Below are 22,416 nucleotides of genomic sequence, written 5' to 3' on the forward strand. Positions count from 1 at the left end.
TTGCTTTTTATACTTATTTTCACAGACATTTTAACTTCAATAAACGTCAGTAAAAGACAAATCATGTTTGTTTTTTTTGTTGTAACATTTTGCAATTTTTGTGCACTTTTTTTGCTGCTTAATTAATGTAGTCATGGCAAAACACTCCTTATTAATCCATATTTTATTGAGTGATCGACGAAGAAGAAGAAGAAATCCATATTTTTGGCATTTATAAGGTTATTTTGATGTATTTGATATAATTGGTATTTTGGCAAATTCTGATTTAAAACAATGTAAATCAGAATATGCCAAAATACCTAAAAATACCAATAATATCATCAAGAATTCGACTGGGATTTATCTGGGATCTACCTGTGTTTTATATGGAAAAACACATATGGGTCCATTGCTTTACCAGCTTTCGGCCTGGGACCCACATGGATTTGTCAGATGAATCCCAGGTAAATCTGACATGAGTTCCATATGGGTTCCTCTTTCAATGCTACTAGGGTAGCAGGAATTTTATCATCTCCTTCAAGAATATGTGGGCCTTTAATTTTTATGTGAATATATAGGGTTTTTCTTTGGAAAGCACCACTGAAAGAACATTATCATTAGTTGTTGACTTCCTTCAGTCAACCTAGTGACAAGCCACCTTTAGAAATTGAGATGTGTACAGCCATATGAACAGTGTGAAAAACAGCTTTTCAGTAGACATTGAGACAGTACATTCAGACATTAAAAAAATATAATAGTAGAATTTTCAGTTATTTATTAATGATGAAGTAAAAACAGACAAGCGAAACAAGTCCATGCATTTATGCCATTTACAAACAAAATACTTTCTCTTGAATTCTTACTATCTTGACAATCACCGTTAAACAGTCAATTCACTTCTAATGATGAATGTCATGTTATCATCTCCATTTCTTTACAGATGATGTACATGCTGTAGGATCTAAACACCTTAGATAAAAAATGTTGTGTACACATGTGTCTACCAATGATTCATTACCTGCAAATGCACATCAAACACAAAAGATCACAGAAATAAAAACTTTCCAAAAACTAGTGCAAAATTTTATTTATCAAGATTATGACAGAATACAGTCAAATCTCGCTTATATGCCACCTACCGGGACCGAGCAAAAGTGGCATAGTAGCGAGAGTGGCATAGTAGTGAGGGTTCGTAAAAACGGCTTTATTTGTTCAAGTTACCCGTCAGTCCAAAGCAGGGGTGGGCAATTAATTTTCCCAAGGGGCCGCATGATAAATTGGGATGGTTTTAGAGGGCCAGACTAATATAGTTAACTCAGTTTTACCCAATACTGTATGTATAGTATATATATACTGGCGGGCGGGCCGGTCAGAGACAGGAGGCCTTTGCCCAGGTCTGGTCCAAAGCTCTCAAGAATCGTCGGCTTCGCTAGCTGTCTCCTCTCATTCTCCCCCTCACCTCTTCATCCTCCACCCCTCCCAACCACATCCACGAACCTGCATCCTGTCGCTAGTCGACCCCCTCACACCTTCCCTCTGTCACCTGGCCAGGCCTGACGAGAGGGGGGACAGGGGGTCTGGTGTACCCGGGCCTGCGGCTGTCAAGGGGGCCCGGCCTTGGTCAGTGGATTTTGTTTTCTTCTTCTCCTTTTCTTTTTCTTTTAAAGAAAGGTCTAAGGACAGAACACCCAAGCATTACACATGCAGAAGTTGAGTTTCAAGTCTGTAGAATTGTAAACATACATTATATACTGGGAAAATAATTTACGATTACAAGTACAAGGGGCCCGGAGGCCGGAGAGGTCGTCTGTCCTGGGGCCCGGGCTGGCTCTCGGCGGCCCTGCACCTGGCTGTCACCCGGCCAGCGACCACCACCCCCCACATTGCAAGCCTCCTCCCTCCCTGTGTGCGTGCTATGTTCCATCCCACCTAACTGCGATGACCCACACTACCATACAGTATAATAATTGAGCACTGCACGGAATTTAACAACTTGTGTCTTTTAACAGTCACACAAAAGTGGCATAGTAGCGAGAGTAGGGGGTGGCATAGTAAATTTTTTTTTACATTGAATTTATAGTCGGGACCGAGCAAAAGTGGCATAATACCGAGAGTGGCATAGTAGCGGGGTGGCATAGTAGCGAGATTTGACTATATATTTTAATTTGAGTACCTTTTAAAGTTATTTACTTGTTTCAGAAAATAAATGGAAGTAAAGAGAAGGAACAATTTATAAAAATATTGAGTAAAATATAGAATTACAAGTTTTATCATTGGGAATATGGAATATCATTTACCTCATTTGAATTAAACTTCACAGATGCTGAATTTAGAATGGGGCATCACCAAGCAAGTCCTACACAATGTTCATATTTCTAAGGATTAGTCAAGTATTCTACAAATATCAGACCACAGTACATATTACCATACTAGTTTTAACAAAAACCTGTTTCTAGTCTTCCTTTGCTAACCAATTCACCAGCTTTTCTAAACATCTAGTGGAAAATTATTTCATGTACACAAATAATATATGTAACAATCAACAATATTTGTCCAGAAAGCATAAGCTTACAATTACCAAACTTCTTACTGCCCTACTTCTAATGGAAAAGATAATACCAGCACACATAGCTCTCCCCAACCCTCATGTACACAGGACCAACAATACAACTTCTCAATGTATGATAGAAATTATCGAAAGTTTACCATATTCCCAAACTAAAATGCTGGTAATAATACCAGACTGAACAGGGGTGTATGGATAATATTTATCAAACAAAAGCTTAAACTACAAATTGTGAAATTGTATAATTTGTTTAAGCACTACTCATTTAAGCTCAGTTTAACATCTTTCAGTTCCCATCTTTTCAAGTCGCAGAGAAATGGTTACAATCGTGCTAACAACGAAATTTTCTTTGAAATAGTTATAGTGCATTACAACATAATTATTAGGCACATATAGTGGTGTATTATATTTAGATAAACTGCAAAAACTAAAACTAATGGTTATTTCTGTTTAATAATACAAAATTTAAAAGATGTTTTCAGTAATGTTATTAACAATGTAAAGAATGTTTTTAGATCATCATGTTGTTTGCTGATTGGGCAGCCATGTGCCAGATAAACTTTTATGTGGACAAATTTAAAAAGCTTTACTTAGGCAAGGAGAATACTTCACAGGAAAGCTGGAAATGACATCATATGACATTCTCCAGCAATCAACAGAGCTAGAAAGAGCTAATAGGTGGGATATTTGAGGCCCTTTAATTACTTGGGTCATCAGGCACTAGCAAAGCTTTTATTACAACACTGTTGTCTCATTTAGAGCTTGGCAATGAGGCATTTAGTAAGAGATTTTCTTGATAAAACATTTCTGTGAGCATTAAGTATTTGTATCGTTTTCTAGCATTAAACCCATTTTAAACACTAATTTAATGAGTGGCATACAATTACAGATAAAAACAAGCACATTTTTAGTAGCTGTCATTTGCATTGACTGTCAAAGTATTGAAATTCATGTCAATTTGTCATGGGTGTTTATAAATGAGAGTGTTGTAGACCTTTCCCTAACTAGTTCATAACTTGAGTGACTGATGGGGTAGAAGAATGTTGTTAGCCAGCAATTAAGGCTATATCACAGCAAAGCATCTAGCTCTTTAGAGGCCAAATACAGAGAAAGAACAGTACGTCCAAGATGAGATCTGAGTGTTGTGAAATGAGCCACACTTTCTGTCTTTAACAGCTTTCAGATTTTGTAAATGCCTGCATATTCACAGTATGCTAGTTATTACACATATCACTCTTGGTGACACATAAAGCGCTTACATTATTTTAGGCTGTGTGTGTTTCTCTGTGTGTGTTTGCATGCACATACTAGGACTGTTAAGGGCATGATGTGTTGTGAGGGTCACTTGGTGTTGTTCCCCCTCCTACATCCAGACCTCAAGGAAGTAAAATGGAAGTACCTACCACAATTTTCTGCATACATCTTTCAAGCACAAAAAGGTATTTATATAGCTGTTTGTGTTACTATGAAATTTTTTATCTGAGGACCTCACATGGAGTGACCATTCTTTTGTCTCTTCATTTTTCACATCCATTATAAAAACAAACTGGATGTCATAAAGAAGATAACAATTTTAAAAAATTTTCCACCCATTGCAAAAATGATGGAACTGCACAGGATTGGAATGCAGATGAATGATTTTGAACATAACATTAGGGAACACTTAATCACCTAAACAATTAATCTCAGCACTATTTCTCTACACATAGCTTTCTTATATTTATGTTCGATTTTTTCTAAGTCAAAAGAATTAAAATACCAGTGAAAATATTGTGTCCCGTTATCTCCAAGACTATATATCGGTATTTTCATATGTATATATATCAGTTAGTGGCAGTTAAAGCTCACAATATACAGATCAGCTCTCTGTTTCATGAACTCTGTCAGTTCCTTAAGAAGCAGGCCTGCATTTCTGTACCTTTTACTCTAGCTACACTGCAGACTCCTGAACAACTGTGTCACCTCTTTCATTTCTAGGTGTAAGTTCAGCCTCAGTCAGATTTTCAGCAGTAAGCTGCTCCTGGTCTCTGCTCAGATATCCATGTACTCTATGATCATTCCTGAAATCCAAATGTTGCAATAATACTGTGATAACTGATCTTATAATATAATCACATACACTTATAATACGCTTTTTATGAAAGATTTCATATTTCAATACAAGGCTCCCACATCTGCTATTTTCTTGCAGTCTCATGGTTCCCATAGTCCTCTTAATTCTAAAACGTCATAAAACTAGGGTGGGTAGAAGAAAGTAAAGCATATTAGTGTGTACTGATTGCGTTAAGGTGGTCTTTCTCACTGGCAGTAATTTCTTTTGATCTTCTTACCTCTGAATAGAAGCTAACACTTCTTTTCCAAGTAGTGAAATAAATTCTTCTTCCAAATTCACAATATAGACTTTTTTCAATGATTTTTGGGGTCTTCCCGCAAGCTTTTTTAATGCTGAGGAGAAGACTTCTGCTTGATGTTCATTGTCCTTTCTGACCTCTGTAATAAACACAAATATTGTTATGTTAAACAATACTATGTAATGTACAGTCAACTCACAACAGTCTTTTACAATCAATCTTCCAAGACATCTAAAATAAAACTTAAAGCTGCAGATTTCATAATGGAGCATTATCACTGAAACATTGTGCAGCTGACTGAAGCCTCGTGAATAGGCACGACAACAACAGAGGCTATAACAGATGAAAACCAAAAGGTCTGTTTTACTGGGGAAAGTCAGTAATGTCGTATTTGTCCTTTGACTGGTACCACTCATGCCTGTCTTGAGTAATCGTAAGCAGGTCCTGCATGGCACAACCAGTCTACTCTTCAAACAAAAATTAACCGCCTACCAGGAAAAAAATTTAAGCACCGACGGAGAAGAGATCAGAGTAAAAAGACTGCGAGCCAATTACCTGAGAGGTGTGGGCCTAGAGCAATTAGTCAAGCATTGCTCAGACAGCAGAGAGATCATCGCTACCCTGAAGGGAATATACGAGAACCGCGAGTGCGTGGAAGATGAACTTGTCGAATTTCTCGGCATGAGGCCACAAAAAGGGGAAGGAGCCGCGAGGAATTCCTGCTATCCTATGGGGCAGGTTGGTGAGGAGCGGGAAGTTCCAAGAAAAAGAGATTCACCGGAAAGTGTATCACGCTCTTCTCGCACAACATAAGGACACCCAGCCCTTATTGGCGCTGTAGCTACGTAAAACTTTGGAGCCCCGGGCCAAGCGGAGCACGATCTATCAAAGGCGTTGTGTCAAGTGAGAGAAAGGGAGAGCAACGTTGTCAACGTTGAGTGTATCGAGAGAGGGACGTTTCGAGTGCGATTTAGAGCAACTAGCTACACTGGTGGCTCAGAAGCTGAAGTCATGGCACCACCCCGCACCGTATCAGCAAGCCTCTTCCATCTCTTCAGGTATGGGATTACCACATGACCGCCAAGTGAGACGACCTACTCCCATCAATTAAGGGGGCCGTGCTACGGGTGCGGAGGCCATGGACACTTGGTGAGAGAGTGCAGGGCCAGTGCTGCCCAGCCTTTAAATAGCAACTTCACGGTCAAGAAGCGGCCAGTGACTGCATTCCTCTTATCCACCTACGAGATGTGTCATATCCGAAGGATGTATATCTGATCCGGACAAAATATCCGCTGTCACTTCGTGGCCAAAACTCACGATAGCGAAAGAAGTAAAGAGTTTCGCAGGGTTTTTACCGCAGTTTTATCCCAGATTTTTCACAGTTAGTAAAGCCTTTGAACGACTTGACTATGGGCTATGTCTCCAGCAAGTCGAAGTGTAAGTCAAAATTGCAGAGTAACGCCACACTGAGACTTTCCTTGGATATTACAGGGCTGTGGGTGATAGAGCAGGATGGAGCCTTCTAAATGATCAAGGAGGCACTTCTTGTTCCTAATCACCCCCAGTGGAGCATAGGGCCGCAACTACACCCCACCATCGGACCCGGTTCTGGGCGTCCCTTTCCAATTGGGACCATGTCATGCCAACTTCCTCCGCCTCGCTGTGGATCGACCTCCTCCATGTCTGTCTGGGTCTCCCAACCTTGCGCATCCCATGTGGGTTCCAGCCCGCAGCTCGTCTTGTTAAATTGTTGGCAGGTTTTCGCAAAAGGTGTGACAGATCCAGCCATATTTCCGCTTCTTGATGTCAATTGGCTAGCAGGTTTTTGGTCGGTTCTGTCCCACAGGTCTGTATTGGAGATCTTCTCTAGCCATCTGATGTTGAGGATATGGTGCAAACATCTGTTGACGAATATCTGAATCTCGCTGGTGATAGTGTTTGTCACACACCATGTCTCAGATCCATGTAGAAGGACTGACTTTACATTTGCGTTGAGGATGCGCTTGCCTTTAGACCCCTTTTCACATTTAACCCACTGTTTTTTACACTGTTTTTGCTTTTGTGTTGGCTTTTATTAAGATGTTTTGGTTATATCTCTTGGGGGTTTTGTCCCTAAACTTTTTAAGGTGAGATCGCCTTTTCTCGCCGTGATATAGCCTTAGTTGCTGGCGCAACTTTAGACACAATCAACCAACTATTCAATTGGATTTTATGATGATTGTGCATATAGCATGATTTAGAAACCCCTTTTGGAAACTGTTTAACAGTGTTAGCTGGTTTTGTCCCAGTGATCTGGATTAACACTCTAAGACCATCCTTCAGGGCATCTTTCAGGGAGGTGACACTGAAATGAAGCAATGGACAGAACTTTATATGCTGGACATGCTTTCTGTCATGTAGAGGCCTCAGTGGTGAACTTTGTTGGCTGCTACATCCATTTAGTCTTATCTCTTATCCTTTACCTTACTACTGTGCCAAAATACATTACAAGATGAACCGGTGAGCTAGTCACAAAGTCACATCAAATTTAGCCTTGTCATCAATAAAATTGCAATTAAAGTTTCATTATTGTTGTAGAAATACATGTATACTGTGCACTGGTGATATATGGATCTGAATGAAAAAGTCAAAGTTGTGAAGTGGTCGATGCTACTCACCTTTTGAATGTGGAAAGTGGAGCAAGGCCACTGATTTTGCTTCAAGATTATCAACCTTTTGTAGAGCTTTTTCTACTATTGATGTCACATTTTCCAAGCTACCTCTGTTAAGTGGTGGCACAACAACAAATACAAGCCATTTACATCTGCTTCCTTGGAAAGTATGTATTTTTCCTTCTGCCAGCTGTTTTTTTTTAAATGATGAGAACTCACTGGTTTTGACCAGTTTCTTTAAGGATCTTTCATCAACGACTCTTCCATCAATATGCCAAAAGATAATAGCATCAGTGGTTATCTGAGAAATGTCTTGCTGCCCAATAAAATACTCCAATTCATGAAAACAAATTGTCCACTCAAGTCCTAATACTCCGCTGCTCTGAGTTACTTTAACAGCTGGTTCTTTGTTAAGGTTTGTTGTGCTGTGGAAATCTAGGCCAGATGTCAGGGCTAATGCTGTAGAGTGTGTGCTCTGCTGTGTGCTGTCAACACGTGTGACTGACTGTGCCATGTTCTGCTGAGTACTAGCTACAATTGGTGTTGATGGAATCTTGTCTTTTGCAGTTTGTTGTGCATCCTTAACAGAACTGTCTGGATGTGTGGTCTCTCCTTTGTTCTGTTGTTTTTTGCTTACAGTAGGATCTTCCTGCATCTTGTCTGATGAGTTCTGCTGTGCTGTATCCAAAGATCTGACTGCCTTCATACTATCTCCATGCTGGCAGGATGCAACAATATTCATTTTCTGTGTGAAGACTGCTTGGATATTAGAGACCATTTCATCACTGATATCAGCAAAGTGGATGTGCCTCACACAAGATGCAGCACCATGATGGTCATCAAATCTTTGTACTGCTTGCATGTACATCTCAGCACACACATTCTTGGGAACTCCAAAAATAGCTGAAATAAAAAATGAATTCTACTGATGTAGTTTTTCTAATTAAAAACTAAGAAAAAGACTAACCTAGCAGTTTATGCAGCTGACCACAGTTAAACACACAACAGCATACAAACATGGAAAACATGAACAAAATGTATGAATGAAACGGAAATAATGGGTGGAAGAGTTTGATGGTTTTGAGAGAATTTCTGACAGAGGCTTTGGGGAGACAACAATGAATGAAAACCAGAAAGCCTGCTTCAAGTAACAAGAAAAGTAACAGCATGGACACTGTGTAGGTTTTGAGAATGGACTTGAAAGCTTTCAAGGTACAGTTGAAACAGTAATAGTAATGGGTAGGGAATTCCAAACATTGGGCAGCCAATGTAGCTCATGAAGGAGGAATGTCACATGGTTTTCATCTGCAGAAGACAATACGTGACATTATCCCAAACTGTTTAAAGCTTTCCAGCTGGCAGTTATGGAGACTGATGAGTAGAAAAGTTTCAGTCATCCCGTTGAAATAATTCAAACTTATAAATGGTGGCAGCTGAAAGGAAGGGTCTGTCCTATCCTACAGTAAAACTATATTTAGACAGTAGTCATCTATGACCTCGTTTGCATCTCGATTTTGTTAATAGAGGGGCTCTAAAACCATGAAGCTGGGAGATGGACAATTAAAGAACTGAGGAGACATAATGCAGTCAATCAAGCTTGTGTCGGAATAAAGGTTATTTGTATACACATTAAAACCTGAGTTGCATATTTGAGAGAAGACATTACAGGGTCAGTTGTGTCTGATCCTGCAAAGCTCAAAGTAGTTGGGACACAGGCTGCACCAATGTCAGATTTGTGAAAAAGAGAGTCATGCTGGCTAACATGGCTCAGCAGTCCAGCTTGCACAACTTCACTGCTGTGAAAAGTGGTTCCTTGTGTTCAGCAAGGCTGTCGACTGTGTTCCTAAAAAGTCATTGGGTTTTATGTTCCCTGTACATGATCTGCTGAAGCCTCCTTATACATTTGTTCTCAAATGCCTGGATTTTCATTTCTCTGTCAGGAAGTAAAGTCAAAATCTCACATCCATACTGTAGGGTTGGAATTATGAGTGACCTGTACAAACTGCACTTGGTACTAAACCTGATGATGTTACTATGCCAGATCCTGTCTACCCTGGTCATTACCACTGTCGTGGTCCTGATGTGGGTGTCTGCCATGGAGCTGCCTGGGTTAGTTCTTAAGATTATTAATTAGCAGCAAGTATGATTTTTAAAGAGGTGAGTGGTGATAGCATGGTTACAACACATGTACAATAAGCATACAGTGGCAGTGAAGATGGAGTTGATGATAATGCAATTGATAATTGGAAACATACAATAAGGCACTCTAGAAGATGGGTCAGAATCAAAAAGACTAGGATTTGTTTCAGTGACTTTCTGATAATTTCCCTTACTTGGGATAAACGCTATTAAAAGTATTTCAGAGGAAAAAGCAATACCAGAACTGCTATTCTGTTAATTCAACCCTGCTCTGATTGTGGGGGATTTTTTCCACAAAAATATTTGCAGAATATATCAGGTAATTGTTCCATACAAACTTTTCGTTTTCATTTTCCCATATAAACTTTTCAGAATTCCAGATGAATCTGTTTGCTCTATAGCAGGGATGCACAACCTACGGCCCGCGGGCCATATCCGGCCCGCGACGCGGTGCCATCCAGCCCGCGAAACTTCTGTCCACAGTGCAGGAAATCGGCATGTTAGTAATAAAAGAAGACCTTAAAAAAAACGAAAAAAAAAAAACCGAAGAAGAAGTATTTATCCCCACGTAGGGGCGTTTCCCAATCTTTTTTTCAATGGACGAACATTTCGATTCAGTGCTCCGACTTGGTGTCTCTACGATGAGGCCGGACATTCAGAAGTTGGTTTCGGGTAAACAACTTCAAATATCCCACTAATTACTACATAATTAATGGTAAGTACAACTTGTTTCTAATAAAAAATGGTATCTGCTCTATTTTTTTTTCCTTTTTGTATTTTTGCGGTGAAGTGGCCCGCGACACGGCTGTCCGAAATGGATATGGCCCGCGACACGGCTGTCCGAAATGGATATGGCCCGCAGGCCGAAAAAGGTTGGGCATCACTGCTCTATAGGGATTGAGTAGTGCAAAGTGGAGTTGCACTTGTGCTTTCCAATCACATGGCCAAAACTCTGAAACAGATCCCTGCTTGACATGCACTGTTAAAGCTGTTTATTGGTGTGTTTAATCTTTGCAGGAATAATCAAATGTTTTGTGGTCTCCTGGTGATGAATGAAATTTTCTCTCTGGGTTGTCTGGACCATTTTTCTTTATCAGCTTTCACTAAGGTGCCAGTTTTATATTGTCTTCTCAAAGGTGAGCCAGAGAGCACAGGAACAGCAAGAGCAGCCTGCCTAAGCAATATGGAGCCAGTCCAAAGTTTTAAAGATACTTGGTTATCCAAGCTGTCACTATCAATATTCAGATCAGAAAAATTAGACCTCAAAGTGGCAAGATCAATGGACACTATGTGAGAGAGGTGACAACATGTTTAGTCAGCATGGGTTAAGGTTCAAGCTGAAAGATGCTAGAAAAATGCTGAGACAAATATAAACTTTGGTTACAACAACAGACATAGCATCATAATCATATGGAAAGTTCAAACAGACATTTCTAGCTTTTATTACAAGATAAAGGATGGACATCTGTACAGATTTGTGTGTGACATTCATTTAGAATGAAAAAATACTGTATCTTTTATGCACCTCCAAGAAACAAATTAGTTCATTCTCTCATGATATGTGGACAGACATATATACACATACTGAAACAGGTAAACACTAATAATCATTTAAAGTTGTGTTATATTTTGATTAATTTTTATGTCATAATATGCATGTGTATGTACACTGGCAAAATAAGATGTGGATGAACACACAAATATTCGCACTTATATTCTCACCTGAGCTAATAGAGCTGACAGCAAGAGATCCTAATTTCATGTTATGGGCTGTTTCCAGACAGTTAAAGATAGTTTGCTCCAAGTCCTGCTGGCACTGCCTCTTGTCTTGGTAGTCATCCCATCGTGGTCCCACAGCATGAAGGACTGTCTTACAAGGCAGAGCTCCAGAGGATGTTGATATGACCTGTGAAACTTTCAGAGGACCATGTTTGTTGATGTAGTCATCACCTTCCTCCTCTAGGCTAGGACCTGCTGCTTTGGCAATAGCAGCTGCTACCCCACCACCATGCTGAAGATTATTGTTTGCAGCATTCACAATGCCATCTACAGGCAGCTTTGTGATGTCTGTCTTGTACACATATATCTTGATGCCAGACTTTGTGTTCAGCTCTAGGCGATCTGCAGGCTTTGAATAGCTGTCAGCTGATGGCTGCTGTGAGGTACTTGAGGCTAGTCCCTCGCCAAACTTTCTGGCTGCTCTGCTTGTAGTCTTGATTTTTCCAGTCTTAACTTGCAACAAATGCTTGGCTTTGTTCATGTTATTGTAGTCAAAGCAGAATATCACCACCTTTCTTTCTTGCTGTATGATTTTCATGAAAGCTTCCACTCCTTCAGACCTTGTATTAATGGGATTTTCAATGTTTGACATATTAGCCCCTTCAAGTGATACAACTTCTTGCCTTAATGAGCCTATCTTGTCATCAATATCTTCAGGACTTCTGTCTGCTGGTATAGAGAATGTGACCATTCCATCTTTCTCATCTGTTTTTGTGAGAATAAATGGTTCCCCTAACAAGTACTTAAGTGCTTCATATTCAAGACAATCTACTGTTCTCTCTATAACAGGATTTAGCTTAATCTGTCTGAGTGTAGAAACATCCGCTTTCTGTGAAATGTTATCAGCAGATTTAATTACTGCAGTAACATCATCAACTGCTGCCTGTAGATCTTTAAATGGGACAGAAAATGTCAAACAGCCTTTTTTATGGTTGGTGACAGGATTCAGGACAGGATTAAATGCATTCTCATCCAATCCAGGCAAGTCAGCCATAGGAATAGTCAAAATGCATTCCTGGAAACACATTAAAAAAAAGAATACATTGACACTTTCAAGTAGTAGTAGCTGAAATGACACAATTTTATTTATTTGGTATCCACTATCAACATTCAGTTCAAAATTCATTATTAGTGAATCACTACTGTGCAGGAAATATCAGCTGATCTTTAGCTGAAAGCAACAACAAAGCTAAGGGATTATAAATTAAAAAGAAGTTGGGTTAATAATTGAGGTCACTGACTCTCCTACCAATGATTGAAATAATAAATTTACAATTTATTTCTGCATCTTCAGGATACTGATACCAGAAATTGAATACAGGGTCCAGTATATTGTTCATATTTTCTAAAAGTATAAACACAGTTTACATTTTGTCTGTATCTGTTACTGATTTATCGGCTGCTGCTGGTTTAACACAAAATGCTGGGGCAGTTTCAGTCCTGCTGATTCTTGGACTAGGTTGTGAGTGGCATCTTGGTTCCTCATCCTCAGTATCCTTTGGAATGAGAGCATCTGCGTTTGAAAAGATAATGTGCTGGCAGCATCTTCCTCCTCATGTGCCTGGCTGCAGGTACTGTTTCGCAGAGTGCTGATGACAGTGTCTGACTTGCACAGGGACAGCCATTATTTCATGTTCAAAACAGGATTTTCTTACACTGTGCTGGTACCACTAGTGTCACTGTTGCAAGCCGTATCCCCACTTACCGTTTTTTGTGGCATCACATCTTGGATCAACATTGGGTCATTCTACATTCCTGTTGTTCTGGCAGAACATGGCTGGGTGGTGGGTCTGTTTCTGACCAAGACAGTGCCTAAAGTAACTGGTGTTTCAATTGCAGATGTAGATGTGGGCGGGCCCTACATGCTAAGGAGCTGGGCTTTCTTGAGCCCTTTCCCTACCTCTAGCAGGTGAATGAATGGCATAGATGCGTTGAGTGGGGTAGGAGGAGCTGTCTGGTAGGCTGCTGACCCCCCCCCCCACACTATGGGGTGGGCTGTCTTTGACTAGCATTTTAATGCTACAAATTTGCACTGTGGCTGCCACCACTGTGTTGTTAAACTAGTCACTTTGTTGAGTGACTACACTGATTTTGCCATAGATATGTATTTTTGTAAGGTGATGATCCAAACTGTGCTCGATTATATGCATTGCCTGCTTCATCTCATCAAAGGTTTTGACTGAATTGAATTTGTGCCCACTTCTGTCAGAGAGTGGTTGCATGAGCTGGTTCCAAAATATATGCCACAGAACTTCTGCTGCATTGTTTGGAGATCTGTTTCATAGTTATTTCAAACATAGTTCTTCAAGTTGGCAACTAAATGCTGTCCTCATTCTGTTGCTAGGCGGTATAGAAATCTTCCAGGTTCTCATCGTTGGTAATACTGGAGTCAAACTTGGAGATGATGCTGTCTCCTGTGGTACTGATACTGAGGGGCCTTGCCATTCGTGTGGCCTAACCTCACAGCAACACAACATCTAAGTTGGCATTTAAGCTATACTTCACCACATACATTAAGGTGTCATTTTTTTTACAACAATGTTTTTCTTGCTAATGTATGCATATCAGTTTATGTGAATCATTTGTATCACTTTAGTAGTGTACTAAGTTTTCTTTGTTTTGTAGAGGGTAGGGGTCGAACAGCTCCAAGGTTTGTCCCTTTCTCATGTCAGGTGCCTATGTCCATCCACGGCTACTGGTAACTGGACCTATTGTTACACCGAAAGTCACCTGACCCACTTGGTAAGACCATGACCAGACAGTGCGGGATGGAGGTGACCACTCTCATCACAGGGGCAAGGAAAGGTCATGACAAATCCGGGAGAAAAGGGGGGAGGAAATGGTTGCTGGAATGTTTGACGGGATAGGAGAAATAATGTAGCTTTACAGTTGAGAGGGGTTTTTGGATTTGGAAGTGAGAGTGGAGAGACTGCAAGCCAGCCGCTAAATGAAGCTCTCAATAAAATCTACAGTTATGTGACAAATTCCATCTTTGTTGTGTTCTTGTGCGACTAGCCCACCCCTACGTAACCATCAGGGACTTACGTGTTGGTTACCATGTACCATAGAAGACAAAGATACTCTCTGAAAATACATATGTTTTAGTTTGATTTCTGCAAGAAAGGAATACAAATAGAATACAAATAGTCGTTCACATGAATCTTATTTTCATAAACATGTGACTTCTGCAAGGGATTGTAAATGAATTGTCATTGACTGATGTGGGCTAGTACACAGGCAGATGCCAATGAACAAGTCTCTTTCAAAATGTACTTAATTTATGGTAACACCCTGGTAGTTTGTAATGCAAAACTAGTTACTTCCATGAAATGATGCATTTTACTCAGGAGCAGTAGTTTAACTTTGACTGGTTTCATATAGTGATGAAGAGCTAGGGAGGTTCTGGGTGCACCAATGTGACAACAAATATTGCTTGGCAGCAATTGCCTATACATATGTATACTGATAATGATTAAAAAAAACCCAGCCAATGTGGGTAATATTTTCCCACTTGTGAAGTCATGGCCCCTAGCCTTGGCATTACAACAAATGGTTCCTTTGCTTAGAGGTGTAAGCTCACATACCACTGGCCTTTTAGTTTTTCAGTATTACTACACAAGTGGTTTCTCACTGCTGTTCTAAATCTCAAACAGGAATAAGTGACTGAAGATTTCTGTTAGATGTAAAAAGTGCAAATTTCGAAACTGTTAAAAGAAAGCAGCTAAAATGTATTTTCAAAGCACCTAATGTGTCATATTTTTAAACCATCTCTTATGATTTTCTATTATATGTTATGTTAGCCACTAGAGCAGCGGTTCTCAACCTTTTACTTGTGACGCTCCCCCTGACGAACACCGGTACGTCCGCGACCCCCCTTAGCCAGCGAGGTCGGTGGAAGAGCGGGGGGGGGGAGCCTTAGCTAACCTCGAACGCCACGTCGAGGAAATCAACAACGGAAGAACAAAGTTCGTATCTGCAAGAAGTATAACTGTTAATGAAATTTTACTAAAGCAAATTCTGCGGTGCTAATAAATATTATTTTATTGGACACTCACTTTGATTAATGAGAAGGTTGAGCCTGCTTGCTGTTGCATAGAGAAGCGAACCTGGGTGCGATGTTCGTACCCACTGCTATTCGCAGCTCAGCCTCTGCGTCCACACGATTTCTGTATTGAGACTTCAGTGCTGCCAATGCTGAAAATCCTTGCTCACACATATACGAAGTTGAAAATGTTAGAAGAACTTTCATTGCTTTCTCAGAAAGCACCGTTGACGCTAATTTTGGCACTGGTGTTGTTTGGAAGACCATTTTCAGGGATTGGTCACTCGAAAGGTCGATGAGCTGTTCTTCTTCTTCCTTGGACAACCCGCTTGTGCTAGGATCAGCCAGAAATGGATTACGAATCCAATCGTATTTAGTCACATCAATTTCAGCGAAGTAATGCTGAAACCTTTCTTGCAGTCCGTTTAGATGGGCAATAATTACATTCTTCACCTGATCAAGATTCAAGTTGTCAGCCTTGCACTTACACAAGCACGGAAACATATCAAAAATATTTTCTTGGAGTATCTTTTGCGTCCACAACGAAATTTTTCGGACGAAAGCATTCATCTTGTCAGTTGTTTGTAATATGGTGGTGTCTTTCCCTTGCAGAGAAGTATTCACAACGTTCAGCTTCTCAAATATGTCCGATAAATATGCCATTAGCATTTAGCAGCAGCCATCGGTCGTTCTTTATCCCCCACCCCGCACTGTCTGGTCATGGCCTTCTGTCAGAGACCTAGAGTACTGGGACTGAGCACGTGCAAGGGCGAAAGGGTGTGAATGATGGACGTTTCCTGAATGCGTGCCTTTTAGATGTTTTTTTAAAAAAAGAGAGGGGTGACTGGAGAGGGAGAGGGGAGTCAGCGATGAGAGATTGGGGGAGAGAGAGGGCAAAAGGCGAGAGGAGGGACATTGGAGGCTTAATTGTTGAGAGGGGGATTGTGGTTTGAGTTTTGGAAGTGAAAAGTCACTGCATGCCGAGACAGTGTACTTGAATAGGGAGAAGAGATTTGGAGTTTGATCGCCCTCACCACTCGGTTACACAATCTAAGCTAATTTCACTAATACCGGTATAAGAAACTTTTAAAAAAGGACCACCTTCGCGCCCCCCTTGTAAGCACGTCGCCCCCCTCCCAGGGGGTCGCTCCCCACAGGTTGAGAACCGCTGCACTATAGGATTCAGTGTCCTTCATCAGCTATACAAAAACCACCAAACCATCACAAAAGTTTTACCTCTTTTTTAGGTTGTCCAAAATTTTGGTTTACCACATTATTTACTGCACCAAGATCTGCAAAAGAAAGATATCTGTTAAAATACTTATAAGTGGTCTGAGACTCTACAGTTATTAAGTCACTTCTATCCACTGCCAGTCAACTGCACAAGCATTAATGGAGCCAGCTATTGCAATCATTACTAACAGTCATTAACAAGTGCATAGCTTACAGCAGGCAAAAGATTCTGTGTAGCATAACAGAATGCAAAATTCTAAATTGCATAAGGCACATGCTATCTAGTCCCGCAATTGTTATTTTGCATTCATAAATAGCCCATACCCGTAGCAAAAGCATCAGAATAAGCCTAACAATCATTTAATTATCCTTTAAAAAAATTTTAATTGCACAGTGACTTCTTTTTCCATTGAAATTCGAGCTTTTAATTTTATACTTTCAAAGTAAATATGCATATAACATATGATGAATTAATGCTCATAAAAAAATGAATCTGGACAAAGCTCATAAATTTCTTCAAACCATCTTTTAACTTTTCCAGACCTATTTTAACCTTGTTATCCACTGGCAGCATAAATAAATACATTATTGGTGTAGTGATGATGATTTTCATAATAGCACTGAAGTAAAATGAACTACAGAATCTAATCTGCAAATGACATCTCGTTGGCTCTTGATCAATCTGTCTCAACTCTTCTTGATTTCTGAGGATATTTGATTCCTTCAGACACCAATATTTTTAAAAACTATTCTACACTGGTTTGGACGCTATCTGACTGGTATCTCAGTAAGTTGTCATTAATAATATTTCATCTAATCTGTTCTTTCATTTGGAGTTTCATGGGTATGTTCTTGGACCAGTCCTTTTTATCACGTACACCAGACAAAAAGAGTGGTTTCTAAACTTTCATTTTTAACAGTCATGCCAGTTCCATCCAGTCATTTCCTGATGACACAACTGTATGCCTCATGTAGTAACACTGACATTGGCAACAATATTGAAAAGTTGGAATACTGCATTTAATTTAAAGAACTGGAAGGCCTCTAGTAAACTGAAATTGAATAACAAGTCAGAAGTCCTGCTTTTTTGTTCCTGCTATTCTTTCATCTCCTGTAACATCTCCATTGTAATGGGAACAATACAGTTCCCTTTGCATATTATGCCCTATATCAGAGAGAGTTCAGAGGTCCACCATGAACTTGTTCTCAAGTCAAGAAAAGGTAGTCATATCACACTTTTTCTTCCCATGCGCCACTAGCTGGGTGTTCAAGTCAGTTTGTGATGTCATAGCATCAGCATTATGAAGAGAAAACCATTATGAAAGCATAATGCTGAAGGACTGTTGGCAAACGCAGAGCCCACTTGACATCAGACTATCTTGGAACTGACAGACAGGTCAAGTGAACTTGTGTGGGCACCCACACTTCTCCCTTATTTTCCAGAGACCATCCCTGTTGTCCATGTCAAATGCCATGGTCAGGTCAATGAAGGTCATACAGAGGTCATGGTGCTGTTATTGGCACTTTTTCGTGGAACTGAAAGACAGTGAAAATCATGTATGTGAAGCTGCACCTAGCATGAAAACCAAACTGGTCCTCAGGAAGAATGTCGGACGCGACATACTGAAGGAAATGCATGGTAGCTCTGTTAAGCAGGAAATCTTCACAAAACTGGTGGGAAAACTGTTTGATACAGGCAGAGGAATTAAAATTGTCACCAAAAGTTCTACCTTTATAGCAAGTGTTCACTCTTCAGAGGTTGCTTTTGTGTTGAAATCTGAGCCATGGTAAGCAAATATGTCAACTTTCGAGGTTTTAATTGGTCAGCTGGTCTGCCTATCACAGTTTTTACTGTATTTAAGACTGTTTCTCGGTCTTCCTTGATTGAAATTCTGCCTTTCCTAATAAATTATCCATAAACCATTTGTGTATACTGTAAACATATTTTTTGGAAGAAGTTCATGATTTACCAATTCTTTTCACAATTTTTATCGGTCTCTGATTTTGCTTAGATTATGTGCATGAGAAGAAGGTTTATGCAGAATAAAACAAAGTTTATGAAATGCTCTTGAAAATTCTGTAACAATCAATCAGTCCCTTTTTGTGCCATCTGGCACATCAGGTATCAAGGGGCCTCCATCTGGTTCTGCCTGCTGCTGTTCTGAGGGCTTTCTCGAGTAATTGTGAAACAATTAGAGTTATATTTATTGCAGGTGCAGAGAAGTGCATGTTTAACTACAGCATTTTCTGTATCAACGCTATAATGTATTAATGTTCAGTATCTAGATTACGTTAACAATGCCACTTGGTTTATTTTGACTAATTTTATTTCTGTGTGATAGCTTTTCAGTTTTGATTTGGAGAAATTACTCAAATACATTGTGCTGCCCTTCCAAAATTTCTAAGCTTTTCCAAACTTTCAAAACTGTATGAATCCTACTTTAGGCATTTATTAGTTCACAAATCCTTGTTATAAATTACCCCTATAAAAATCTTTTTACATTCATTACTTGCTCACTGTGAGATTTGAAATCTAAAGAAGACAGACCTGAATCAACAGAAACGCCATCATTTAATTCTGCAGCAAGTTGCCTATACTTCTCTGGGATGAAAATCTTTTTCATCTGGAAAACAATACAACAAATTATACTTATATTTTGTCTCAGAACCTTCCCACCTAGGGACACACTCAAGGTTATAATCTTCAACAGAAACAAAAAGTACTGCAATGATTCATTGGTAGGCATATCAATATAGCCCTTTGCCACTTCTCCTGCCATACACAACAAAACTTAAATATACACATATGCAATAATCAGAAATACAAAATTATAACAAAAGACAATGAAATTTTTTAAAGGACAAATGGGTAAAAATCAAGAAGTGGTGAAACCTCAAATATACACTTCAAAATGAAGCTATTATCCCTTGACTGGTACCTGTCATTGGGGGAAGGGGGGGCATATGGGTAGACATGACAGGTGACAAGGCCTGCCAATTACACCGGTTTTGGGTAACAGTGAGCAGGTCCTGTCTTTGAAGATTGTAAGCTAGGTCTTCATCTGGCAGTGACGTTGACCATCCTCCAAAGTACCTCGAAGGACAGTCTTCGACAAGACTTCTGCAAGCAGAGGTTCCTGATGTCCTACAAGTGTTGTGATCATGCTTCATACAAATCATTGGTCTTATGTTCCTTGTAGAGATCCGGAGCAGCCTCCTCACACACTTAATCTCAAATGCCTGGATTCTCTGTATTGGCAAGCAGAGTAGGGTCCTTGGTTTGAAACGAGGACCATAGATTGTCCATCTTAACCACCAAAATTCTCATCATCTTGTTTGTTTTTCTAAACTAGACTATTGCAAACCTCTTCTTGCTGGCTGTCCGCAATACCTCGTTCACAAGCTTCAGAAAGTCCAGAACTCAGCTGCTCGTCTCGTTTTCCTGACTTGAAAATCTCCGAGTTCTCTGCTATGGATTCACACATTCTATCCCTCCCTCCCACAAAGACAGTCACATATGGACAACGGACGTTCTCCCTCAGTGCTGCTAAGTAGTAGAACTCTCTTCCACATCACTTTTGCCACTCGGACTCTAAGGCTACATTCAAACGATCTCTGAAAACATATCTGTTTACAAATCAGTATCCCTGAATTACTATCTTTAACCCCTTTTGCAATGCTACCTGTCATGTGAACCATTATGTAACAATTACATCTTTACAGTGTTTACAATCCCTATATCCCTTCATCCTTTGCTTTACAGTCCACTCTTGTACTTCATCTGTATGTTGTTCAGTGTGCGGCTGTGTGCCTATGCATATCTCACGGACCATTGGCTGTTATATACTCTTCATTAATCATTACTAGTGTGCGCAGAGAGTGCGACTTATCTTGGTTGTGGTGCTGCAAGTTATAAGTACCCATTATTGTTAGTATTATACACGTAGTGCATGGTTTATGGTCTGTTAACAGATCAAACTTATGACCATATACACAGGGGTTACATTTCTCACATGCCCTTATGATAGCAAGAGCTTCTTTCTTGGTTTGAGAATAAAGTTTTACAAGCAATTCCCACTGGAAAAGTATCTGTGATAATCTGAATTCTTACTTTGGAATCATAATATCTCAAAGTCTCTGTACTACTCAAAGAATGGAAAGCTTCCTTCTGCTCTTGGCCAAACACAAAATGTTGATGCTTCTTGGTCAAACAATGTAACTGTTCTGTGAGGGTTGCATAATTAGGGATCAATCAAGAACAGTAATTCACCAGACCTAGATCACTTCCACTTCATCTTTTGTGGGATCTGTGCCATTTGTGTCAATTTATGACCCAGAAATCCCAGTTCTCTCTTCCAGAATAAACATTTTTCTGCATTCAAGGTCAGACCTGCATCTTGTAGTGTCTGTAGTGTCAGTTGCAGGCGTTTGTCATGTTCTTCTCCCATCGTGCACGTACCATGATATCATCACAAAGGTTGGCTGTGCCCGGTATACATTGTATCACCTGTTGTATCTCGTGCTGATATATTTCCGCCACAGGGTTTATTCCCATCACCAGTCTCTTATAGTGGAATAACCGACAGTCTCACAAATGTGGTAATGTCTCGGGAATCTGGATGAATCTCAAGCTGATGATAACCCATCTTGAGATCGAGTTTACAAAACATTTTGCTTCCTACCATATCTTGTATGAGCTTGTCTATGTCTATTTCACAACTGGGATCCAACGATATATTCTCGTTTTTGAACCCTATTTTGAGCACTCCCAATTCTGTTGTTCTTCTGCTTAACAGTGTAGAACAGGCTTACTTAGGTGAGTGTTTGTGTGGGAAGAAAGACCTCCACATCTGCACACCCAAATTCCTATGAAGGATTGTAAAAATCCTGAACGCTAATATTTGAGCTTGTCTTGTGAGTTGGCTTGCATAATCCAAGGTACACTGACTTGGGGGAGGACTTAAGAGCATATAAAATTTGGGCAGTTTGACAACTTAAACTATTATTGAAAAAATAGGTTTGCTAATATCCTGATCAAAGAAGAACTAAACCATTACTTTTTCAGACATTTCAAGTCCTTATTTATATTATCACTTTTTAAAAAAAAAAACGGACAATTAAATCAATAAAAGACATTAAAAAGAAAGTTTTGATGTACCTCAGCTTTGACCTTATCAAAGACTCCTGAATTTCCACAGACACAAATGACTCCAATTTCTTGCTTAGGAGGACTTTTTGAAAATGAAGGATTCACTGGTGATTTCATTTCTGATTTTCCTCCTGCAATATTTTAAATGTTCTCATCATTGAAACTAAACATAAATACTTCATAAATTATATTTTACATGAATATTCTATTAAACCACCTTTAAATTTTTATAGATATATTACACACATGTACTAATATTTTCAGTGTAAAAAGCTGGCATTTCCAATAAACCGCACTTTGTTTTCCTATATATTTCTTTAACTTTTTGAGGAAAAAACTAGGTTAATGAGTACTACACGAAGGAACAGAACAATCAAGAAGTAGAATAAAGTGACAAAATTAATTCCACTGGATGATTGCTTGTTTGTTGGTGTTTTCACCATGGCAGGAAACAAAAAACCCCAAGAAAAAAAAATATAAAAGGGTAAGTGATAAATTAAAAGAAGTGTTGTGGCATAAAAAAGCCA

At 39.6% G+C, this 22,416-nt stretch overlaps 1 protein-coding gene across 1 annotated transcript in view; it reads right to left on the minus strand.

Moving 5' to 3' along the window:
- Window positions 1–2,099: 2,099 nt before the first annotated feature.
- LOC112563610 overlaps window positions 2,100–22,416 on the minus strand; it is a 61,534-nt gene continuing 41,217 nt past the window's right edge. Inside the window, exons 10-16 of the mRNA XM_025237734.1 lie at window positions 21,899–22,020; window positions 19,289–19,364; window positions 16,744–16,799; window positions 11,409–12,480; window positions 7,554–8,450; window positions 4,876–5,035; window positions 2,100–4,605 (exon numbers count right to left, since the gene is read on the minus strand). Coding sequence (XP_025093519.1) covers window positions 4,476–4,605; window positions 4,876–5,035; window positions 7,554–8,450; window positions 11,409–12,480; window positions 16,744–16,799; window positions 19,289–19,364; window positions 21,899–22,020 — 2,513 coding nt within the window. The 3' untranslated portion in view covers window positions 2,100–4,475. The remainder of the gene's footprint in view (window positions 4,606–4,875; window positions 5,036–7,553; window positions 8,451–11,408; window positions 12,481–16,743; window positions 16,800–19,288; window positions 19,365–21,898; window positions 22,021–22,416) is intronic.

The sequence above is a fragment of the Pomacea canaliculata genome, linkage group LG5, assembly GCF_003073045.1.
Source record: "Pomacea canaliculata isolate SZHN2017 linkage group LG5, ASM307304v1, whole genome shotgun sequence".
NCBI lineage: Eukaryota > Metazoa > Mollusca > Gastropoda > Architaenioglossa > Ampullariidae > Pomacea > Pomacea canaliculata.